Genomic DNA, 23,682 nt, shown 5'->3' with positions numbered 1-23,682 from the left:
AATTGCGCCGGGAAAACCATCAGAGCTTTTTCCAGACCAAAATCCAGATCGTGTGTACGCGGCATTACAGTCCGATCAGCTGATTCATTTTGTGCTGGAGGTTGGATTACCGGCAACGTGCGTTCCTGAGAACGGGGTGAGAAGGGTGTTGTGTTGTATTTGAGCCGAGGAGAAGAGATCTTGTTATTGTGTGTGTTAAAAGATTCAATAAACAAACAACTTTCCTAACTATGAATCATTACCACGAATATATATATATACATATATATATACATATATATATATATATATATATATGTATATATATTCGTGATAATGATTCGTAGATAATGATTCGTAGTTTGGAATATATATATCTATGTATATATATATATATATATATATATATCTATATATATATATATATATATATATATAGATATACACATATAAACATACATACATAAATATTGAATTTCAGCGATTACGGAATTATAGCGGCTATAACGCATGAATTTGAGATTTAGTATAACGAATATCGACACTCTACAGAATTATCCGAAAACGAATTAACGTAACATAGCGAATATAACAGAACGAAATTATGTATTTTACGAATGTCAACGAACCGAAACTAAACAAAATTTTCCGTGGGGAACAAGTCTAGTATCTAGCATGTGATCTAATGCCCTGTACACACGGTCGGACATTCCGACCACAAAATCCATCGTATTTTTTCCCGATGGATTTTGGCCCAAAACTTGTGTTGCATACACACGGTCGGACAAAGTTGTCGGAAAATCCGATCGTTCGGAACGAGGCGACGTTCGTTGCTTACGACGGGACTACGTTCAGGCTAGTAGCCAATAGCTTTGGTCTCGTCATTTGATCTGAGCATGCGTGGCACTTTGTTCATCGGAATTCTCTACAAACGATCGGAAAAAGTCCGATCGGGTTTTGTTGCAGAGATCCAGCACTCAAACTTTTTCCGTCGGAATTTTCAGATGGAAAAAGTCCGAAAGAGCCCACACACGATCGGATTTTCCGACAACATAATCCGATCGGGTCTTTTCCGTCGGAAATTTCCGACCGTGTGTACAGGGCACAAGTCTTCTGGGTCTGGGGGCGCATGTGGACAGTAGTCAATTTTTTAACAAAACAGCTACATAATAACAGAAAAATAGACCCATTTTATAATAAAAAAAAAAAATCAAAACCAACCTCACAAAACAAATATAACAGATAGACCATCAGCAACACATTACATTCATGGAAAAAGATAAAGAATAATACAATAATAATAATAATAATAATAATAATAATATGCTATCCTAATAAAAATTCATTATCAAATCTAATAGGGTCCTTGACATATACCTAAAATGTAATATTTACATCAACTATTCATCTATAATACGGGAGCCCAGCAGCGGGTACTGCGGACACGATGTCTGTTGGCAACCGCCGATTACACAGTAAAAAAAAAAACAGTTTACTTCCTCTTTAACAGTGTGCCTAGCTTGTGCTTACTCACTGTATAGAAGGTAATTTGACTAGGGGAAGGCATAGATCCGTGTTCCTTGCTTTGCAGAAACACAGGATCCATGCCTTACCTTCCAACAGAACGGCATTCTGCCTTGTATACATAGGGGAGGCATAGATCATTGTTCCTTACTTTGCAGAAACACAGGATCCATGGCTTACCTTGCGACAGAACGGCAATCTGCCTTGTATACATAGGGGAGGCATAGATCCGTGTTCCTTGCTTTGCAGAAACACAGGATCCATGCCTTACCTTCCGACAGAACAGCATTCTACCTTGTATACATAGGGGAGGCATAGATCAGTGTTCCTTACTTTGCAGAAACACAGGATCCATGGCTTACCTTGCGACAGAACGGCAATCTGCCTTGTATACATAGGGGAGGCATAGATCATTGTTCCTTACTTTGCAGAAACACAGGATCCATGGCTTACCTTGCGACAGAACGGCAATCTGCCTTGTATACATAGGGGAGGCATAGATCCGTGTTCCTTGCTTTGCAGAAACACAGGATCCATGCCTTACCTTCTGACAGAACGGTAATCTGCCTTGCATACATACGCAAAATTTCAGCTTTTTCCCCAGAAAAAAAAGTTTTTTTTTTTTTCCAAGCTTCAAAATTTCCAGAAATTTTACATCTCTAGTGACAGGTTCCTTTCATGAAGTAATATTACATACGTAGGGTACATTCAGCTCACCTTGCCACCCACAAGGGGCAGAATGTGCATCTTCCCCGTCTGACAGTCCTTCACAGAAGAGACGATTAAGCAGGTCCCGCACAGAACGACCAGCCTCTCCGCCCACTTATGGAGCTGAATTTTGCCTTTCCGTACGTTAAAAACCCCCGAAAGCAAAATCCGGTCCAACTGCTCTATGGAGCTCGGCTTCTCTGAAAATAAAAATAATAACATTGATATGTAGAGTGAAGGTCGATGTATCCAGTGGCCTCCTGACACCTGTTGAATACTCAATATGGAAACGTTCGACGTGAATCTGCTCCTCACGGTTCTATGTACCGGAGTTCTGTGTTGGGTTTCTGTTGAATCTGCTGAGGCCTTAAATACACCCCCTCCACCAATCCGATGGCTCCCTTGCTCCCAGGTGCTGGGTTTTTGGCCATCTTGATTGGCCAGCTTGGGATTATGCAATACCCATGCATGCGCAGGATTTCATTCTTGCCCATTTTGACCAATTAACATTATTTTTCATTGACGTTGCACAGTTACATTTTGCCGTTTTTAATAGAAGTAGTGTAGGATTAAGTCTGCCAATTCTATCAGTTTTAATGGCTTCCCTTTTAATAGATACAGTGCCTTGAAAAAGTATTCATACCCCTTGAAATTTTCCATATTTTGTCATGTTGCAACCAAAAACATAATGTATTTTATTGGGATTTTATGTGATGGATCAACACAAAGTGGCACATAATTGTGAAGTGGAAGGAAAATGATAAATGGTTTTCAAATTGTTTTTACAAATAAATATGTGAAAAGTGTGGGGGGGGGCATTTGTATGGCGCCCCCCAGAGTCAATACTTTGTAGAACCCCCTTTCTCTGCAATTACAGCTGCAAGTCTTTTTGGGGATGTCTCTACCAGCTTTGTACATCTAGATCAGTGATGGCAAACCTTGGCACCTCAGATGTTTTGGAACTACCCTGCAGAGTGCATGAGCTTCATGGGTAAGGTAGTTCCAAAACATCTGGGGTGCCAAGGTTCACCATCACTGGTCTAGAGAGGGACATTTTTGCCCATTCTTCTTTGCAAAATATCTCAAGCTCTGTCAGATTGGATGGAGAGCGTCTGTGAGCAGCAATTTTCAAGTCTTGCCACAGACTCTCAATTGGATTTAGATCTGGACTGTGACTGGGCCATTCTAACACATGAAGATGCTTTGATCTAAACCATTCCATTGTAGCTCTGGCTGTATGTTTCGAGACGTTGTCCTGCTGGAAGGTGAACCTCCGCCCCAGTTTCAAGTCTCTTGCAGACCCTAACAGGTTTTCTTGTAAGATTGTCCTGTATTTGTCTCCATCCATCTTCCCATCAACTCTGACCAGGTTCCCTGTCCCTGCTGAAGAAAAGCATCCCCACCACATGATGCTGTCACCACCATGTGTCACGGTGGGGATGGTGTGTTCAGGGTGATGTGCAGTGTTAGTTTTCCCCCACACATAAACTTTTGCTTTTAGGCCAAAAATTTAAATTGACCAGATCACCTTCTTCCACATGTTTGCTGTGTCCCTCACATGGCTTCTCACAAACTACAAACAGGACTTCTTATGACTTTCTTTCACCAATGTCTTTCTTCTTGTCACTCTTCCATAAAGGGCAGATTTGTGGAGAGACGACTAATAGTTGTTCTGTGAACAGATTCTCCAACCTGAGCTGTGGATCTCTGCAGCTCCTCCAGAGTTACCATGGACCTCTTGGCTCTTCGATGATGAATGTTCTCTTTGTCCGGCTGGTCAGTTTAGGTGGGCGGCCGTGTCTTGGTAGGTTTGCAGTTGTGTCATACTCTTTCCATTCTCCGATGATGGATTGAACAGAGCTCCGTGAGATGTTCAAAGCTTGGGAGATTTTTTTATAACCTAACCCTGCTTTATACTTCTCCACAACTTTATCCCTGACCTGTCTGGTGTGTTCCTTGGCCTTCATGATGCTGTTTGTTCACTAGGGTTCTCTAACAAACCTCTGAGGGCTTCACAGAACAGCTGTATTTATACTGAGATTACATTACACACAGGTGGACTCTATTTACTAATTAGGTGACTTCTGAAGGCAGTTGGTTCCACTAGATTTTAGTTAGGGGTATCAGAGTAAAGGGGGCTGAATACAAATGCCCCCCCACACTTTTCACATATTTATTTGTAAAAAAAAAATGGAAAACCATTTATCATTTTACTTCCACTTCACAATTATGTGTCGCTTTGTGTTGGTCTATCACAGTGATGGCGAACCTTGGCACCCCAGATGTTTTGGAACTACATTTCCCATGATGCTCTGGCATTCTGCAGTGTAGTGGAGCATTATGGGAAATGTAGTTCCAAAACATCTGGGGTGCCAAGGTTCGCCATCACTGGTCTATCACATAAAATCCCAATAAAATACATTTACGTTTTTGGTTATAACATGACAAAATGTGGGAAGGGGTATGAATACTTTTTCAAGGCACTGTATATGGCATGGTCACCAGTCTATAAATGTACATTCAGGAATATTTTATAGAAATATATATATTTTTGTTAATACAATTGCAGTGTACATATCCTACAATCAGTACCGAGGCAGTGTACCAGGAATGTATACTGGCTGCACATCAGATCTTTGGTGGCTTTTATGACATAATAGGACATGACTACAGCCACAGCAGCTCAAACAGCGACTTTGTGTGCATTGCGGTGCGTTTACATGCATTTCTGTGCATTTGCAGTGCAGAAAATGCACCTTGCTGTATTATTATTATTTATTTTTTTACTGCACTACAAAATAGCGAACTATAGGGTATAGGGTACCCTATGGGGGTATATAGTATATAGTACCCCCATAGGGTACCCTGGATTTCAGACTGTCTATGCAGTTATAATGCAGTCAGAAATACATCGCCCTGCATCCGGTGTGAAGACATCTGGTGGCAGGACCTACAATGAAGGATTATTCTATTGTCTACAGATGATCTCTGCCTGAGCGGGTATAAGGAAACAACACGGGTCTGTGTGCTAAACCTTGTACACACAGCCAATAACACAACCCAAACCTGATCTGCTACATTGTTGTGCTTTCAACTTCCTGTCCTATTTGTTCACATTAGAGGAAAATTACAGCAAAAGGGCGGTGAAAGGTTTTTACGGGGAAGAGCATGTGATTGACCCCTATTTGTCTAGTCAGCTCCGCCGATCGCTGTCAGACGCTGCAGTACCTGGAACGTCTTTTTATTTTACAAGCATGTGAAGGTCTCAGGGTGCAGAGGAACGCCCCGTCACCTGCTGCCTGTAAAGAGATTTCTGCAGGTGTGCGGGGCTCCGAGCCAACTGTGTGCAAGTGGGAGCAAAACATCGCAATCAGGACTTACAGCTCTGCTACATTGTATCCGTGTCTGTGTATTATATCAAAGGATACATTCGCCTTTACAAAAAGAAAATAATAAGAAAAAAAATCTGTGTCTGTGTATTATATCAAAGGATACATTCGCCTTTACAAAAAGAAAATAATAAATGCACATTTTTTGCAGGTAAAAAAAATATGCATTTTTTTTTTTTTTTATGTTAGGGACCTGTAAAGCATTGCGGCCATGATCAGCAGATGGTGGGTGTGATGCCACGGGCCTGCAGACTGTCTGTGTGTCTGTCTGCCTGCAACTCCTGATACGGCCAGGCAAGAAGAATGAATGAAATACAACAGATCTCACCAGTGCCCTGGTAGTCCATTGAGAACGACAAGCTGGCAGCCGCAAAGGGTGTCTGTACTTGTAGTTTTCCCATTCACAGAACACTGTGATTGGATGATGTGGCCGGGCGGGTGGAGTCCCACAGGGCTGCCTCTTCTTCAGCTTGTGACAGCTAGAGGGGGGGGGGGGGAGGAGATCCCCTGCTAGCTGTCAATACGGGGGAGTGGGGGCCGGGAAATATGTCACATGTTACATACTACACCCTGAATATGGGTGTAACATGTTACAAAAGGTATAATAAAAGAGGAGTTAGCCCATGGGACTTTAAATGAGTTGGTCATAGAGGTCATCGCAAGTATAAAGATTTATTAAAATTCCAAAAACATGATTATAAATAACATCATCAGGCATGATTTGACCTTCCGCTGCTGCCCGTGTAGATCGGTGCTATGGACCAATTGTCCATAATGTAAGTATGGGGTGCCTCTTAGAGGCCACATGCTTCTCTTCTTACCATAATTACTATTGAATGTTATATCTTGTCGATACCTACTATTTTATAGATATCCTGCATATACACCAACTCCTGAGGAAGCGAGCGGAGCTCACGAAACGCGTCGAGTACAAAGTTGTATATGTATATGATTTATTCTACCACTGTAATCAACGTGTCAATGGTCAAATCATGCCTGATGATGTTATTTATAATCATGTTTTTGGAATTTTAATAAATCTTTATACTTACTCGCGATGACCTCTATGACCAACTCATTTCAAGTCCCATGGGCTAACTCGTCTTTTATTATATGTTTTATAGGGATAGATTTGTGTTATCCTAAGAGGCAATATCCAGACCACCCTTTTCTTTTTTCCATGTTACAAAAGGTGAACTTTTAATATCATATAGATATATTTATTTATTTCTCCCTTCTCATATAATATATATATATATATCTTCCCCCCCCCCCCCCCCTTGTTTATATATGTTTATTACCCATGCAAAAAAAAAAATATATATATTTTAATATAAAAAAATATATATATATATATATATATATATATATATATATATATATATATATATATATATATATATAAATTATATATATATATATATATCTTTGCATAGGATATAAACATATATAAATAATAAGAGAGGGGAAATATATATATATGACAATAGTCAAATTGGGGTCAACCATAAGGAAGGGGGGGGGGGGGGGGTCATTATCCAAAATGATTACTCAGATTGCCAACACTCCCCCAGGTGAAGACAACAGGACAGTCTGCCCAATGTGAGAACAAACAAGTGTGGCCAATGCTTCCCCCCCCCCACCATGGTCATACCGCAAACTGATTGGTTGGATATTGCTCCCCCCCCCCTCCCCATGAAAGGCCGGCCTTTCTGGTCAGTTCCCACCTATGGTAATCTGGTACTCAAAGAATTTACCGCTATAGAACCGGATCATGCAGCTGAGGTCGGAGTGGGCCGCCTCCTCTTGTATCCTCAGGGGGTCCCGGAATCCCAGGTCTGACAGGTACTTGTAGATGATCTGCAGGGGGCGCTCCTCGGGGTCCAGCCTCCTGTCAGGAAATGACATTGAGTTTATCGACAAGATCCAGAGAGCGAATAACTTTCCTGAGGACAATGGAAGTAGAATAAGCTTTTTGTGTTTTATTATTTTCTTTTGAACCCCGGGGACTTGCCATTTACAATCCAACTGCTGGGGGAGCCAGGGCAGGAGAAGTGCAGTTCAGTAACGCTTACAGGTCCCCCCCTCCAGCCTGTGACTGGACTGTGCAAGGAAAAGCAGCAGCCTGATCTCTATGTCACTCTGCTCTCTCCACCCATCAGCATGCTTCTTGCACTGCAGCACAGCTGATTGTCTTCTTTTGCTGCCTCTCCCTCTCCCAGTCTGGGCTCTGCCATACAGCGATTCTAAGAATCTGATACCAATTCACATTTAGGGAATGGCACTGTTTGCATTTGGAAACACATTTAAGGCCGGGATCACATGGCTCTGACATGGAAAGTCAGACAACTTCCTTATAGACCCCGGATCTCTCCATAAAGAGGACCCGTCACCCCCTATTACTGTCACATGGGATGTTTACATTCATTATAGACCCTGGATCTCTCCATAAAGAGGACCCGTCACCATCTATTACTGTCACATGGGATGTTTACATTCATTATTGGACCCCGGATCTCTTCATAAAGAGGACCCGTCACCGTCTATTACTGTCACATGGGATGTTTACATTCATTATAGACCCCGGATCTCTCCATAAAGAGGACCCGTCACCCCCTATTACTGTCACATGGGATGTTTACATTCATTATAGACCCTGGATCTCTCCATAAAGAGGACCCGTCACATGGGATGTTTACAATCATTATAGACCCCGGATCTCTCCATAAAGAGGACCCGTCACCCCCTATTACTGTCACATGGGATGTTTACATTCATTATAGACCCCGGATCTCTCCATAAAGAGGACCCGTCACCATCTATTACTGTCACATGGGATGTTTACATTCATTATAGACCCTGGATCTCTCCATAAAGAGGACCCGTCACATGGGATGTTTACAATCATTATAGACCCCGGATCTCTCCATAAAGAGGACCCGTCACCTCCTATTACTGTCACATGGGATGTTTACATTCATTATAGACCCCGGATCTCTCCATAAAGAGGACCCGTCACCGTCTATTACTGTCACATGGGATGTTTACAATCATTATAGACCCCAGATCTCTCCATAAAGAGGACCTGTCACCTCCTATTACTGTCACATGGGATGTTTACATTCATTATAGACCCCGGATCTCTCCATAAAGAGGACCCGTCACCATCTATTACTGTCACATGGGATGTTTACATTCATTATAGACCCTGGATCTCTCCATAAAGAGGACCCGTCACATGGGATGTTTACAATCATTATAGACCCCGGATCTCTCCATAAAGAGGACCCGTCACCTCCTATTACTGTCACATGGGATGTTTACATTCATTATAGACCCCGGATCTCTCCATAAAGAGGACCCGTCACCGTCTATTACTGTCACATGGGATGTTTACAATCATTATAGACCCCAGATCTCTCCATAAAGAGGACCTGTCACCTCCTATTACTGTCACATGGGATGTTTACATTCATTATAGACCCCGGATCTCTCCATAAAGAGGACCCGTCACCATCTATTACTGTCACATGGGATGTTTACATTCATTATAGACCCTGGATCTCTCCATAAAGAGGACCCGTCACATGGGATGTTTACAATCATTATAGACCCCGGATCTCTCCATAAAGAGGACCCGTCACCTCCTATTACTGTCACATGGGATGTTTACATTCATTATAGACCCCGGATCTCTCCATAAAGAGGACCCGTCACCGTCTATTACTGTCACATGGGATGTTTACAATCATTATAGACCCCAGATCTCTCCATAAAGAGGACCTGTCACCTCCTATTACTGTCACATGGGATGTTTACATTCATTATAGACCCTGGATCTCTCCATAAAGAGGACCCGTCACCGTCTATTACTGTCACATGGGATGTTTACATTCATTATAGACCCCGGATCTCTCCATAAAGAGGACCTATCACCTCCTATTACTGTCACATGGGATGTTTACATTCATTATTGGACCCCGGATCTCTGCATAAAGAGGACCCGTCACCTCCTATTACTGTCACATGGGATGTTTACATTCATTATAGACCCCGGATCTCTCCATAAAGAGGACCCGTCACCTCCTATTACTGTCACATGGGATGTTTACATTCATTATAGACCCCGGATCTCTCCATAAAGAGGACCTGTCACCTCCTATTACTGTCACATGGGATGTTTACATTCATTATTGGACCCCGGATCTCTTCATAAAGAGGACCCGTCACCTCCTATTACTGTCACATGGGATGTTTACATTCATTATAGACCCCGGATCTCTCCATAAAGAGAACCCACCACCTCCTATTACTGTCACATGGGATGTTTACAATCATTATAGACCCCGGATCTCTCCATAAAGAGGACCTGTCACCGTCTATTACTGTCACATGGGATGTTTACATTCATTATAGACCCTGGATCTCTCCATAAAGAGGACCCGTCACCGTCTATTACTGTCACATGGGATGTTTACATTCATTATAGACCCCGGATCTCTCCATAAAGAGGACCCGTCACCTCCTATTACTGTCACATGGGATGTTTACATTCATTATAGACCCTGGATCTCTCCATAAAGAGGACCCGTCACCGTCTATTACTGTCACATGGGATGTTTACATTCATTATAGACCCCGGATCTCTCCATAAAGAGGACCTGTCACCTCCTATTACTGTCACATGGGATGTTTACATTCATTATTGGACCCCGGATGTCTGCATAAAGAGGACCCGTCACCTCCTATTACTGTCACATGGGATGTTTACATTCATTATAGACCCCGGATCTCTCCATAAAGAGGACCCGTCACCCCCTATTACTGTCACATGGGATGTTTACATTCATTATAGACCCCGGATCTCTCCATAAAGAGGACCCGTCACCTCCTATTACTGTCACATGGGATGTTTACATTCATTATAGACCCCGGATCTCTCCATAAAGAGGACCCGTCACCCCCTATTACTGTCACATGGGATGTTTACATTCATTATAGACCCCAGATCTCTCCATAAAGAGGACCCGTCACCGCCTATTACTGTCACATGGGATGTTTACATTCATTATAGACCCAGGATCTCTCCATAAAGAGGACCCGTCACCTCCTATTACTGTCACATGGGATGTTTACATTCATTATAGACCACGGATCTCTGCATAAAGAGGACCTGTCACCTCCTATTACTGTCATATGGGATGTTTACATTCATTATAGACCCCAGATCTCTGCATAAAGAGGACCCGTCACCTCCTATTACTGTCATATGGGATGTTTACATTCATTATAGACCCCGGATCTCTCCATAAAGAGGACCCGACACCACCTATTACTGTCACATGGGATGTTTACATTCATTATAGACCCCCGGTCTCTCCATAAAGAGGACCCGTCACCACCTATTACTGTCACATGGAATGTTTACATTCATTATAGACCCCGGATCTCTCCATAAAGGGGACTCGTCACCGCCTATTACTGTCACATGGAATGTTTACATTCATTATAGACCCCGGATCTCTCCTGGGATGTTTACATTCATTAGAGACCTCAGATCTCTCCATAAAGAGGACCTGTCACCGCCTATATCTGTCACATGGGATGTTTACATTCGTTGTAACAGCAAGAACAGTGGAGAAAAAAAAAAAAAAAGTGGAAAAAAAACAATTATTTTTTAAATGTACAGAATATCAGCTATCGGCCTGAGAGGTGGCAGAAATATCAGTATCGGCACCGAAAAAATAATATCGGTCAATCCCTAGTGCAAATAATAACCGAAGAGTGTTAGAGGACATTTTGGAACACCATAGCATAGCAAAACCAAGCAGGATGTGGAAAGGGCAGGGTAGTCCGGAGTTGGGCCTTAACTATTTGTTGCTCGGGTACAGTAGATTTACCGTGACTGAGCATCAGCTGCAGGCTCAGTAATGTAAAAAAAAAACAAAAAAAAACATATACCGTATATACTCGAGTATAGGCCGACCCGAGTATAAGCCGAGGCCCCCAATTTACCCCCAAAAAACTGGGAAACCTATTGACTCGTGTATAAGCCGAGGGTGAGATATGCCTGTCCATCCCTGTGTGTGTCCGTCCATCCCTCTGTGTCCGTCCATCCCTGTGTGTCCGTCCATCCCTGTGTGTGTGTCCATCCATCCATCCCTGTGTGTGTGTCCATCCATCCATCCCTGTGTGTGTGTCCATCCATCCATCCCTGTGTGTGTGCGTCCATCCATCCATCCATCCCTGTGTGTGTGTGTGTGTGTGTGTGTGTGTGTCCATCCATCCATCCATCCCTGTGTGTGTGTGTGTGTCCATCCATCCATCCATCCCTGTGTGTGTGTGTGTGTCCATCCATCCATCCGTGTGTGTGTGTGTGTGTGTGTGTGTGTGTGTGTGTGTGTCCGTGCAGCCTTGTGTGTCCAGCCTACCTGTGCCCCGAGCCTCCGTCCGGTCCCGTCCCGAGCCTCCGTGTCGTCCCGTCCCGAGCCTCCGTGTCGTCCCGTCCCGAGCCTCCGTGTCGTCCCGTCCCGAGCCTCCGTGTCGTCCCATGCCAGGATCGCCGCTCTTCGTCGGCGCCCTGGCGGCCATTCCCCTGTTCAAAAGCCGCGCCTCCGCCTCCGGCTGTGATAGGCGGAACACTCAATTTCCCAGCAGTCAGTGTTCCGCCTATCACGGACATCGGCTCATCCGAGGATGAGCCGATGTCCGTGATAGGCGGAACACTGACTGCTGGGAAATTGAGTGTTCCGCCTATCACAGCCGGAGGCGGAGGCGGAGGCGCGGCTTTTGAAAGGTAGAATGGCCGCTGTCTGTCTGCTCGACACGCTGTTCGGGCAGTCAGACAGCGGTGACTCGAGTATAAGCCGAGGGGGGCACTTTCAGCCTCAAAAAAGAGGCTGAAAATCTCGGCTTATACTCGAGTATATACGGTAAGCTGAGTTCACTGCAAAAATAAGTGTAAAATGCAAAACTCCGCTGGGTGTAACAAGATGTCCGCTTGCCGCCTTCTCACTGTACCCTTACTGTGGACGAGTGTGGGGTGTAGCAAGATGGCAGCGACGGAACGTTCCTTCTGTGTCCAGCAGACCCCCCCCCCCCTATTTACTTGAGCCCTATCTCGATCCAGCGATGTACTCCCAGGGGACTCCCTCTTCTCATTGGCTGAGGGGAGCAGCGGAAGCCATTGGCTGTCAATCACAGCCAGTGGGCCAATAAGAAAAGAGAGGGGTGGGGCTGAACCGCAGCTCTGTGTGTGAATGGACACACAGAGCAGTGGCTTGGGAGTGAGTCTGTTCAGGTGCCCCTATAGAAAGCTGCTCGCTCTGGGGGCACTTGGCAGGAGGGAGGGGCCAGGAGCCACTGGATCCCGCTGCTGTCAATCACAGCCAGTGGGCCAAAGAGAAGAGAGAGGAGGCGGGCCCGAGCCACGGTTCTGTGTGTGAATGGATACACAGAGCAGCGGCTTGAGAGTGAGCCTGCTTGTGTGACCCCATAGCAAGCAGCTTCCTCCGGCACGCGGCAGGAAAGGCGGTGGGAGGGGGACCCCACAAGAGGAGGATGGGGCTGCTCTGTGCAAAATCATTACACAGAACAGGTGAGTACAACATGTTTGTTATAAAAAAAAAACAGAAACATTGCTTTTAATATCACTTTAACCCCTTCCCAGCCAGTGTCATTAGTACAGTGTCAGTGTTCAGCATTACATCTGATCACTGTATTAGTGTCACTAGCGATGTCAGTTTACGTACCATTTTAATAAAATTTTCATTAAAATTTGGTTTGATTACGCTGCTTGGTCATATTTTTCGCCTATTTTTGCAGTCTGGTATATCCAGCTGCTTATCTTTTTTCTTATGTCAGTTAGTGTACCTCCGAGCGATGACATGTTAGTGTCCAATTGCACACCACACTACAAGTCACTGATCACCGCTATTACCATTATAGTGTCTATAGCTGCGTAAAAAATAGTTTGTAGACGCTTTAACTTTCACATAAACCAATTATTATACAATAATGAAGGAGTTTGTAAAAGGGATTTTAACGGTGCAAAATAACAATATGAAAGGGAATTTATTTATATATAAAATTTTATTACAATCAAAGTTAAAAAATATATAAATAGTACAAGTGAAACAATACATAAAACTTCAAGGTGGTTTGCAAAGACGATCTTTGAAGATCGCGGATGGATGCAAGGAACTAACTATTGCACACTAGCCCGACATGTTTTGCTATTTGCTTCTTCAGGGGATGTGCAATACAACAATGCAAACACAAAAAAAAATTATACATAAAATAAATAATTATTAGAATAATTAAGGATTATTCTAATAATTATTTATTTTATGTAAAAAAAATTTTTTTGTATATTACAGTGTTTGTATTGTTGAATTGCACATCCCCTGAAGAAGCAAATAGCGAAACATGTCGGGCTAGTGTGCAATAGTTAGTTCCTTGCATCCATCCGTGATCTTCAAAGTTCGTCTTCGCAAACCATCTTAAAGTTTTTTGTATTGTTTCACTTGTACTATTTATATATTTTTTAACCTTGATTGTAATAAAACTTTATGTATAAATAAATTCCCTTTCATATTGTTATTTTGCACCGTTAAAATCCCTTTTTCAAACCCCTTCATTATTTCATTCATATCTGGGATGTGATGGAAATTCTAATGGGTGTTTCCTATGTAGCGGACTAAAACCTAATTGACAATTATTATACACTTATTGAGATTTTTTATTTTTTTTGTTTACCAAAAATATGCAGCCGAATACAATTTGGCCTAAATTTCTGACGAATTTTAAATTTTTTGGGGATTTGTTTTAACAGAAAGTCGAAAATGTTTTTTTTGTTTTTTTCAAAATTTTCGGTCTTTTTCGTTTATATATTAAAAAATAAAAAAAAACAGTGGTGATCAAATACCACCAAAAGAAATCTCCATTTGTGTGAAAAAAGGATATAAATTTCATTTGGGTACAGTGTTGCATGACTGTGCAATTACCAGTTAAAGTAGCGCAGTACTGAATAGCAAAAAAATGTCCCAGTCATGAAGTGGGGGGTAAAACTTCCGGAGCTGAAGTCGGAAATTTGGAGACAATAGAAATGACTTTTGTCTACATCACGGAAGCGCTATTGTTAAATGTTGGCCTCACCTGACCAGGTCTCCGTGAAGCTGTATGTACAGACTCTCCATTTCTTCACATAGGCAGATCTCGGCGGTCATGGTGTCCACAGTACAGAGCACAACATGGAGGTCAGGAACGGAGGAGCCGTGATCCGATCCATAGACGAAGACGCATCCGCGGTTTGGGTCTTCCCTCAGCCAGTCCCGCTCACGGGAGCCCAGGCAGCACCTCTGAGTCAAGCAGTTCTTGCTCGTACTACGCTTCATATTCCTCTGTAGAAGAACAAAGTGGCCAAAAGTCATTACTGGGCCAGGTTTTTTGGCACCTCAAAACATTCCCAAAACAATAAAGTACAGTATCTCACAAAAGTGAGTACACCCCTCACATTTTTGTAAAAATATATTATTATATCTTTTCTCTGATAACTGAGAAAATTGAGTACTGTCCGTGATACTTTTATTATTTGCACTAACGTACAATTTTTCAGGACAAGCTTTCGGGGTATGTCCCCTTCTTCAAGGTCCAAGCAGTACTGATTTACAAATTTTTAAGTAGAATGTAAAAAAAAAAAAAAAAAAAAAAAAAAAAACACACATCTCTGAGGGAAAGGAGAGAAAAGAGAAAAAAAAAAGAGAGAAAAACAAACACATACAAATCAATGGTAATAAAGATAGCAGCAGAGTTGGTGAGATGAGACAGAGGGAGAGCTCACTAACTCTGCTGCTATCTTTATTACCATTGATTTGCATGTGTTTGTCTTTCTCTCTTTTTCTTTTTTCTCTTCTCTCTCCTTTCCCTCAGAGATGTGTTTTTTTTTTTTTTAAACATTCTGCTTAAAAATTTGTAAATCAGTACTGCTTGGACCTTCAAGAAGGGGACATACCCCGAAAGCTTGTCCTGAAAAATTGTACGTTAGTGCAAATAAAAAAAGCATCACGGACAGCACTCAATTTTCTCTGTCACAATTGCACTAATAGGGCTACAATCACATCACATGTGATAACTGAAAATCCAACAAATACTGTAGCGGCTGACTTTTACTATTAGGGCACTTACCTGTCCAGGAATCCAGCGGTGGTGGCCTTTCCCGAGCTGGTTTCCTACTGTGCATGCGCAAATTGTGCTGCGCTCTATGAATGGGCCAGCTGCGGGGGGGGGAAGCAGGGGGGGCCGAACTTCTGGTTCACTTCGCCATGGCAAACCAGGTAACTGCACCCCCACAAAAGGTGCCAAATGTGCCTTCTCGCCAGCTGCCACCCAAGCCTGCTGACTTCATTGAAGACCTCTGGCGACTACCCCTGCCTGGCATGGACACCTACTCTGCTAGCAAGGCTCACAGACACTTGTGTCACTCTGCACTCCTGTGCCTTCTGTACAGCCTATCAGGGGCACCGCGTCAGAGGTGTAAGAGAGGCCTTCTTCATCAGATGAGACTCTGCTACCAGTTATACAGGAGTCCTACCTGGGTGCCATTATCGATTGACTTGCAGGGTTTACATTAACCTTCAGTTGCACTTAAACTACGGTCGGCATTGGGGCGCATGCAGGCGTGCCCCCAACCCAGAAGAAGGCCGGTCACATACAGGTACAGTAGGTAAAAATAACGATTGGCTACCCTGCAGATTGTGTAAGTTTGCCCACTTACAAAGAAATGAAGGGTCTATAATTTTTATCATAGGTGTATTCTATATGATAGAGACAGAATGTCAACCAAAAATCCAGAAATAAAAAAAAACACAAAACAAATGCTAAACAAATGCTATACATTAGGTTGTAGTTCAGTGAGTAAAATAAGTATTTGATCCCCAAGCAAAACATGACTTGGTAGTTGGTGGAGAAACCCTTGTTGGGAAGCACAGAGGTCAGACATTTCTTGTAGTTGGTGACCAGATTTGCACACATCTCAGGAGGGATTTTGGTTCACTCTTCTTTACAGATCTTCTCTAATTACTTAAGGTTTCTTGGTGGACTCAAAGTTTCAATCACAGTCGGTCACAGAATGTCAACAAACCGCGGTAACGAGATGTTACCGGGTTCTTCTCCTCACACACCGGTCGTGTGTGAGAAGGAGACTGCGGTAACATCTCGTTACTGCTTAGTGTACACCAACCACACTGATTACCCCCCCCCCAATAAAGAGGACCTGTTACCAGCCATCAAAGTACCTGTCATCACCCATCAAAGTACCCGAGTACCTGTCACAGTCCATCTGAGTACCCGAGTACCTGTCACAGTCCATCTGAGTACCCGAGTACCTGTCACAGTCCATCTGAGTACCCGAGTACCTGTCACAGTCCATCTGAGTACCCGAGTACCTGTCACAGTTCATCTGAGTACCAGAGTACCTGTAACAGTCCACCCGAGTACCTGTCACAGTCCATTTGAGTACCCGAGTACCTATCACAGTTCATCTGAATACCCAAGTACCTGTCACAGTCCATCTGAGTACCTGAATACCTGTCACAGCCCATCAGAGTACCTGAGTACCTGTCACAGTCCATCTGAGTACCCGAGTATCTGTATTTTAGAGGTGAAATTTATGCTCCTAGCTCCCTGCATGTTGGATCTCTATGTGGCCAGGCTGTGTAACATACATGTGGAATCCCCATACTCAGGAGGAGTAGCAGAATGTGTTTTGGGGTGTAATTGGAAGTATGCATATGCTGTGTGTGAGAAATAACTTGTTATTATGACAATTTTGTGAAAAAATTCTTAATTTTCCCAAGAATTGTGGGAAAAAAACGACAACTTCAAAAAAACTCACCATGCCTCTTACTAAATACCTTGGACTGTCTACTTTTAAAAAAAGGGGTCATTTGAGGGGTATTTGTACTTTTCTGACATTTCAGAGCCTCAAGAAATGAGATACGCCGTCAGTGCATCAGGTGTGATCAGATGTGATCAATTTTCAATGGTTTGCACCATAGCTTGTAAACTCTATAACTTTCACAGAGACTAAATAATATCCACTAATTTGGGTTATTTTTACCAAACAGATGTAGCAGTATAATCTGTGGGCCAAATTTATGAACAAAAATTACTTATTTGCTTAATTTTATCATAGAAACTAAAAAAAAAGTGTTTTTTTCCCCCCAAATTTTCGCACTTTTTTCACTTATGTCGCAAAAAATAAAAAACCCAGTGGTGATTAAATACCACCAAAAGAAATCTCTATTTGTATGAAAAAAAATGATAAAAATGTTGTTTGGGTACAGTGTTGCAGGACTGAGTAATTGGCATTCAAAGTGTGAGAGCGCTGAAAGCTAAAAACTGGTCTGGGACACAGTGTTGGGAAGTGAAAACGTGCCGTGTTTGTAGGCCCCCGAACCTCATACCGTTTTTTTCTCCGAATTTCCTATGTACAACTTCTAAAATTGCTTTTTGCTTAAGAACCCATGCTCGATTGAATTTGTTTGCACACTTGCTTTCTTTGTATGTCTTAAGCCTCATACACACGATCGGACTTTGTACAAACTTTCCAGTGGACTTTTGTACAAAGGGCGTGGTCCACAAGTATGTCTTGCATACACACGGTCGGACTTTTTGACAACAAACACGAACATAGTGACGTCACAACGTACTGACGCCACTTCAAAAGAGGACGTTCAATGACTCCAGCGCCACCTTTGGTCAACTTCTGTATTGTAGTCTGATCTTTTGCATTGGTTCTGAGCATGCGTGTTTGTACCTTGTACAAAAGTCCGATGCTTTTGCATACACACGGTCGGACTTTGCTCCATCGGACTTTTGTTGCCAGAAAGTTTGTCCGTTCGCACAGCCAACAAAAGTCCGATGAAAACAGAAAAAGTTTGTCCGATGGAGCGTACACACAGTCGGATGTTGCTCCAAAACAGCTAATTTGCATGTTTGTTGTCAAAAAGTCCGAGCGTGTGTACGGGCCTTTACTCCATTGAGTAATAGCAGTTTTCTAAGTTCGTTTCTGCTTAATTGATACAAGTTGAGATGTATTTCTCTTGAGATGTTCAATTACTATTTCTGTATTTTGGTATGCATACATACAATGATTGTATTCTATAATACCCAATAAACGTTATTTGAAAAAAAAAAAAAAAAAAAAAAAAGAGCTGTCCACATGACATGGGACTGACTCCGTAGAGATGTGAACGGACAAGCCACGGAGGCAGTTCCAATGTCATGTGGACAGTTTTTTATGGACCGTTGTGGAAGAACTTGCATGGATATGCTTTTACCAAGTCTATGTTTGCGAGTATAATACTTAACATTAAATTAAATAAATACCAGCTTATTGAGGATAAAAACTGGTCTGGGAAAGAAGGGTGTATAAATGCCCTGTATTGAAGTGGTTAAAGATACATCAACGACCCATCTTCAGTGTTCTGGCTGAGGGAAGAAGGTTCTCATCCAAGATTTTACCATTCATGGTCCCGTCCATTGGTCCCTCAATGCGGAAAAGTCAGCCTGGACCTTTAGCAGAGAAACAGCCCCAAAGCATCATGTCTCCCCTTCCATGTGTGACTGTAGGGATGGTGTTCTTAGGGTCATAGTCAGCATTTTTCTTCCTCCAAACACAGCGAGAAAATGTAATGCCAAAGAGCTCAATTCTGATCTCATCTGACCACAACACTTTCTCCCAAACCTTCTCTGAATCATTTAGATGTTCATTGGCCAACCTCAGATGGTCCTGTCCATGTGTCTTCTTGAGGAGGGGGACCTTGCGGTTGATGCAGGATTCCAGTCCATGGGGGCGTATTGTATTACCAATGGTTGGTTTGGTGACTGGGGTCCCAACTGCCTTGAGATCATTCACAAGCTCCTCCTGTGTAGCTCTGGGCTGATCCCTCACTTTTCTCATCATCCTCACCCCATGAGGAGAAACCTTACATGGAGCTCCAGGCCGAGGGCGACTGATGGTTATTTTGTATTTCTTCCATTTGCGAATAATCGCTCCAACAGTTGTCTTCTTCTCTCCAAGCGTCTTGCTGATGGTCTTGTAGCCCATTCCAGCCTTGTGCAGGTCTACAATCTCGTCCCTGACGTCCTCTGACAGCTCTTTGGTCTTGCCCATGATGGTGAGGATTTAATGGAAGAGATTCTGTGGACAGGTGTCTTTTATACACATAACGAGTTGTCGTTAGGAGAACCGTCTTCCATTGACAGGACTAATCTGTGAACCACATGAGCACCTACTGTAGCCAGTCTGTGGGAGCCAAATTTATTGCTGGTTGGGAGGGGATCAAATACTTATTTTACTCACTGAACTGCAACTCAAATTTATAACTTTTGTATCTTGTTTTTTCTGGATTTTTGGTTGATATTCTGTCTCTATCATATAAGGAGGCAGACAAGCAGAGCTTCTCCTTTTGGGTAGAGCTCTGCTTTAACCTCTTCCCAGCTAATATCATTGATACAGTGACAGTGTACAGTATTATCAATGATCACTGTATTAGTGTCACTAGCAACCTTAGTGTCAGTCTTCCCGACGGACTTTCGGCGGAGTCCTCACGGACTTTCCGAACGAGCCACACACAATCACACCAAAGTCCGACGAATTCGAACGTGATGACATAAGACTGGACGAGAATAAGGAAGTTCATAGCCAGTAGCCAATAGCTGCCCTAGCATCGGTTTTGCTCCGTCGGACTAGCACACAAAGGAACGGATTTTTCGAGCGAACTCGAGTCCGTCAGAAAGATTTGAAACATGTTTTAAATCTAATGTCCGATGAAGCCCACACACGATCGAATTTTCCGGCGGATTCATTCCGTCTGACCTAGTCCGTTGAAAAGTCCGGCCGTGTGTACACAGCATTAGAGACCCTCCCAGTCAGTGTCTGTTAGCGCCAGATTGTCTGCCACACTATCACGGTTACATTATAAGTCCTTGATCACCAGCATTACAGTATATGATCTATAGCTGGGTAAATGCAAGCATACAGAGCCTTGAAAAAGTATTCATACCCCTTGAAATTCTCCACATCTTGTCATGTTATAACCAAAAAATGTAAATGTATTTTATTGGGATTTTTGTGCTAGACCAACACAAACTGGCACATACTTGTGACGTGGAAGGAAAATTATAAGTAGTTTTAATTTTTTTTTTACAAATAAATATGTGAAAAGTGTGTGTGGGAGGGGGGGGGCTTTGTATGGCGCCCTTCCCCCCCCCCCCCCCCCGAGTGAATACTTTGTAGAACCTCCTTTCTCTGCAATTACAGCTGCAAGTCTTTTTGGGGATGTCTCTACCAGCTTTGCACATCTAGAGAGGGACATTTCTGCCCATTCTTCTTTGTAAAATATCTCAAGCTCTGTCAGATTGGATGGAGAGCGTCTGTGAACAGCAATTTCCAAGTCTTGCCACAGATTCTCAATTGGATTTAGGTCTGGACTGTGACAGGGCCATTCTAACACATGAAGATGCTTTGATCTAAACCATTCCATTGTAGCTCTGGCTGTATGTTTTCGGGTCGTTGTCCTGCTGGAAGGTGAACCTCCTCCCCGGTCTCAAGTCTTTTGCAGACTTTAACAGCTTTTCTTCTAAGATTGCCCTGCATTTGGCTCCATCCATCTTCCCATCAACTCTGACCAGCTTTCCTGTCCCTGCTGAAGAAAAGCATCTCCACCACATGATGCTGCCACCACCATGTTTCACGGTGGGGATGGTGTATTCAGGGTGATGTGCAGTGTTCGTTTTCCCCACACATAGCGTTTTGCTTTTAGGTCAAAAAGTTAAATTTTGGTCTCATCTGAACAGAGCACCTTCTTCCACGCATTTGCTGTGTGCTCCACATGGCTTCTCACAAACAGGACTTCTTATGACTTTCTTTCCCCAATGTCTATCTTCTTGTCACTCTTCCATAAAGGGCAGATTTGTGGAGAGCACGACTAATAGTTGTCCTGTGGACAGATTCTCCCACCTGAGCTGCAGCTCCTCCAGAGTTACCATGGGCCTCTTGGCTCTTCTCTGATGAATGCTCTCCTTGCCCGGCCCGGTCAGTTTAGGTGGACGGCCATGTCTTGGTAGGTTTGCAGTTGTGCCATACTCTTTCCATTTTCAGATGATGGATTGAACAGAGCTCCGTGAGATGTTCCAAGCTTGGGAGATTTTTTTTTTTATAACCTAACCCTGCTTTATACTTCTCCACAACTTTATCCCTGACCTGTCTGGTGTGTTCCTTGGCCTTCATGATGCTGTTTATTCACTAAGTTTATATAACAAACCTCTGAGGGCTTCACAGAACAGCTATATTTATACTGAGATTAAATTACACACAGGTGGACTCTATTTACTAATTAGGTGATTTCTAAAGGCAATTGGTTCCACTAGATTTTAGTTAGGGGTATCAGAGTAAAGGGGGCTGAATACAAATGCCCCCCCCCCCCACACACACACACGCTTTTCACATATTTATTTGTATCATTTATCATTTTCCTTCCACTTCACAATTATGAGCCGCTTTGTGTTGGTCTATCACATAAAATCCCAATAAAATACATTTACAAATTTCAAGGGGTGTGAATACTTTTTCAAGGCACTGTATATATCCCATAGCTTGTAGATGGTATAACTTTGAAACAAACCAATCATTATACACTTATTGGGATTTTTTTTTTTTTTAACCAAAGACACGTAGCAGAATATATTTTTATTGGGTTTGTTTCATAACACAAAGTAGAAAATATGTTTTCACATTTTTTGGAATTATTTTAATTTATATAATAATAATTTAAAAAAACGCAGAGGTGATCAAACCGCACCAAAATAAAGCTGCATTTGTGAGAAAAAAAATCATACAAATTAAATTAGCGCACAGCGTTGCATGACTGCGCAATTACCAGTTAAACTAGTGCAGTGCTGAATAGCAAAAAATGGCCTGGTCATGAAGGGGGTGGGGGGGGGGTAAAACCTTCTGGAGGCAAGGTGGTTACAGCCCTGGTTCACACTAAGACCCCTTTCACACTGGGGCGTTTTTCAGGCGCTTTAGCGTTAAAAAAAGCACCTGTAAAGCGCTTGAAAGAAGCCTCATCTGCAGTCCCAATGTGAAAGCCCAAGTGCTTTAAGAGCCCTTTCACAATGTCAGCGCCTGAAAAACGCTCGTAAAGCGCTGCTTAAACTAGCAGCACTTTACCAGCGTTTTTCGAGCGTTATTGGGGCGCTTTTAACCCCTGCTAGTGGCCAAATAAAGGGTTAAAAGCGCCCACAAAACGCTGCTGCCAATAGCGTTTTTCAGGCGTTTTTCTGGCGTTTTACAGGCGCTTCCCATTGATTTCAATGGGAAGGTGCGCTTTAGGAGTGGTGTATTCACCGTTCCAAAAGCGCTGCAAAGAAGCTGCTTGCAGGACTTTTTTTGACGCCCTGCCAGCGCAGCGCCTTGGTGTGAAAGCACTCGGGCTTTTACATTGGGATTGCAGTTGCGGCTTCTTTCAGGCGTATTTTTTAACGCTAAAGCGCATGAAAAACGCCTGAAAAACGCCCCAGTGTGAAAGGGGTCTGAATACGGCTTTGAAATCATGTGAGTTCACTAGAAATTAAACGTTTTTAAAGCCACGTCATTGAGACTTTAGGTGTGACTTGGTGCGATTTCATGTGCGGAGGTCTATGCAAGTCGCTGCTGCAGTCACCAAAAGTATCGCAGGAACTACTTTCTAAGATTGGCGCGGGACTGCACGGTTGGTGTCACACCGATTTGAAGAGTTGCACTGCGGAGAATAGGGTGCAGCAGGGAAAAATCGCATGACAAGTCGCACCGACATGAGCGGGGGATTGAAGACGACACGTGTAAGGGGCTCCAAATTGGTAGACAATTCTAAGTTGCTCTTTTCCTTTATAAGACTGGATAGAAGTGAAGGAGAAGCAGCCCTCAGCACTGGACTTTACACCCTTCATCTATTAGAAGGTAATAAAAGGACTTCAATCGAGGAAAGTTCCAGAAGATAATAAAAGATTAGCGTTTAATCCGGTTATGTATTAATTA

At 43.0% G+C, this 23,682-nt stretch overlaps 1 protein-coding gene across 1 annotated transcript in view; it reads right to left on the bottom strand.

Annotated features, from left to right (window-relative positions):
- The window catches only part of PHLPP2 (PH domain and leucine rich repeat protein phosphatase 2), a 65,169-nt gene that overhangs the window by 22,716 nt on the left and 18,771 nt on the right, over positions 1–23,682 (bottom strand). The window contains exons 2-4 of the mRNA XM_077452258.1: positions 14,757–15,001; positions 7,358–7,491; positions 2,221–2,411 (exon numbers count right to left, since the gene is read on the bottom strand). Of these exons, the coding sequence (XP_077308384.1) occupies positions 2,221–2,411; positions 7,358–7,491; positions 14,757–15,001 (570 nt within the window). The remainder of the gene's footprint in view (positions 1–2,220; positions 2,412–7,357; positions 7,492–14,756; positions 15,002–23,682) is intronic.

Source organism: Lithobates pipiens, unplaced genomic scaffold (assembly GCF_037356315.1).
Source record: "Lithobates pipiens isolate NorthernLeopardFrog02 unplaced genomic scaffold, aLitPip1_a1.2 Scaffold_10, whole genome shotgun sequence".
In the NCBI taxonomy this organism is placed as follows: domain Eukaryota; kingdom Metazoa; phylum Chordata; class Amphibia; order Anura; family Ranidae; genus Lithobates; species Lithobates pipiens.
Note: the sequence above shows the minus strand (reverse complement) of the source record. Positions and strands in the feature narration are given on the sequence as shown.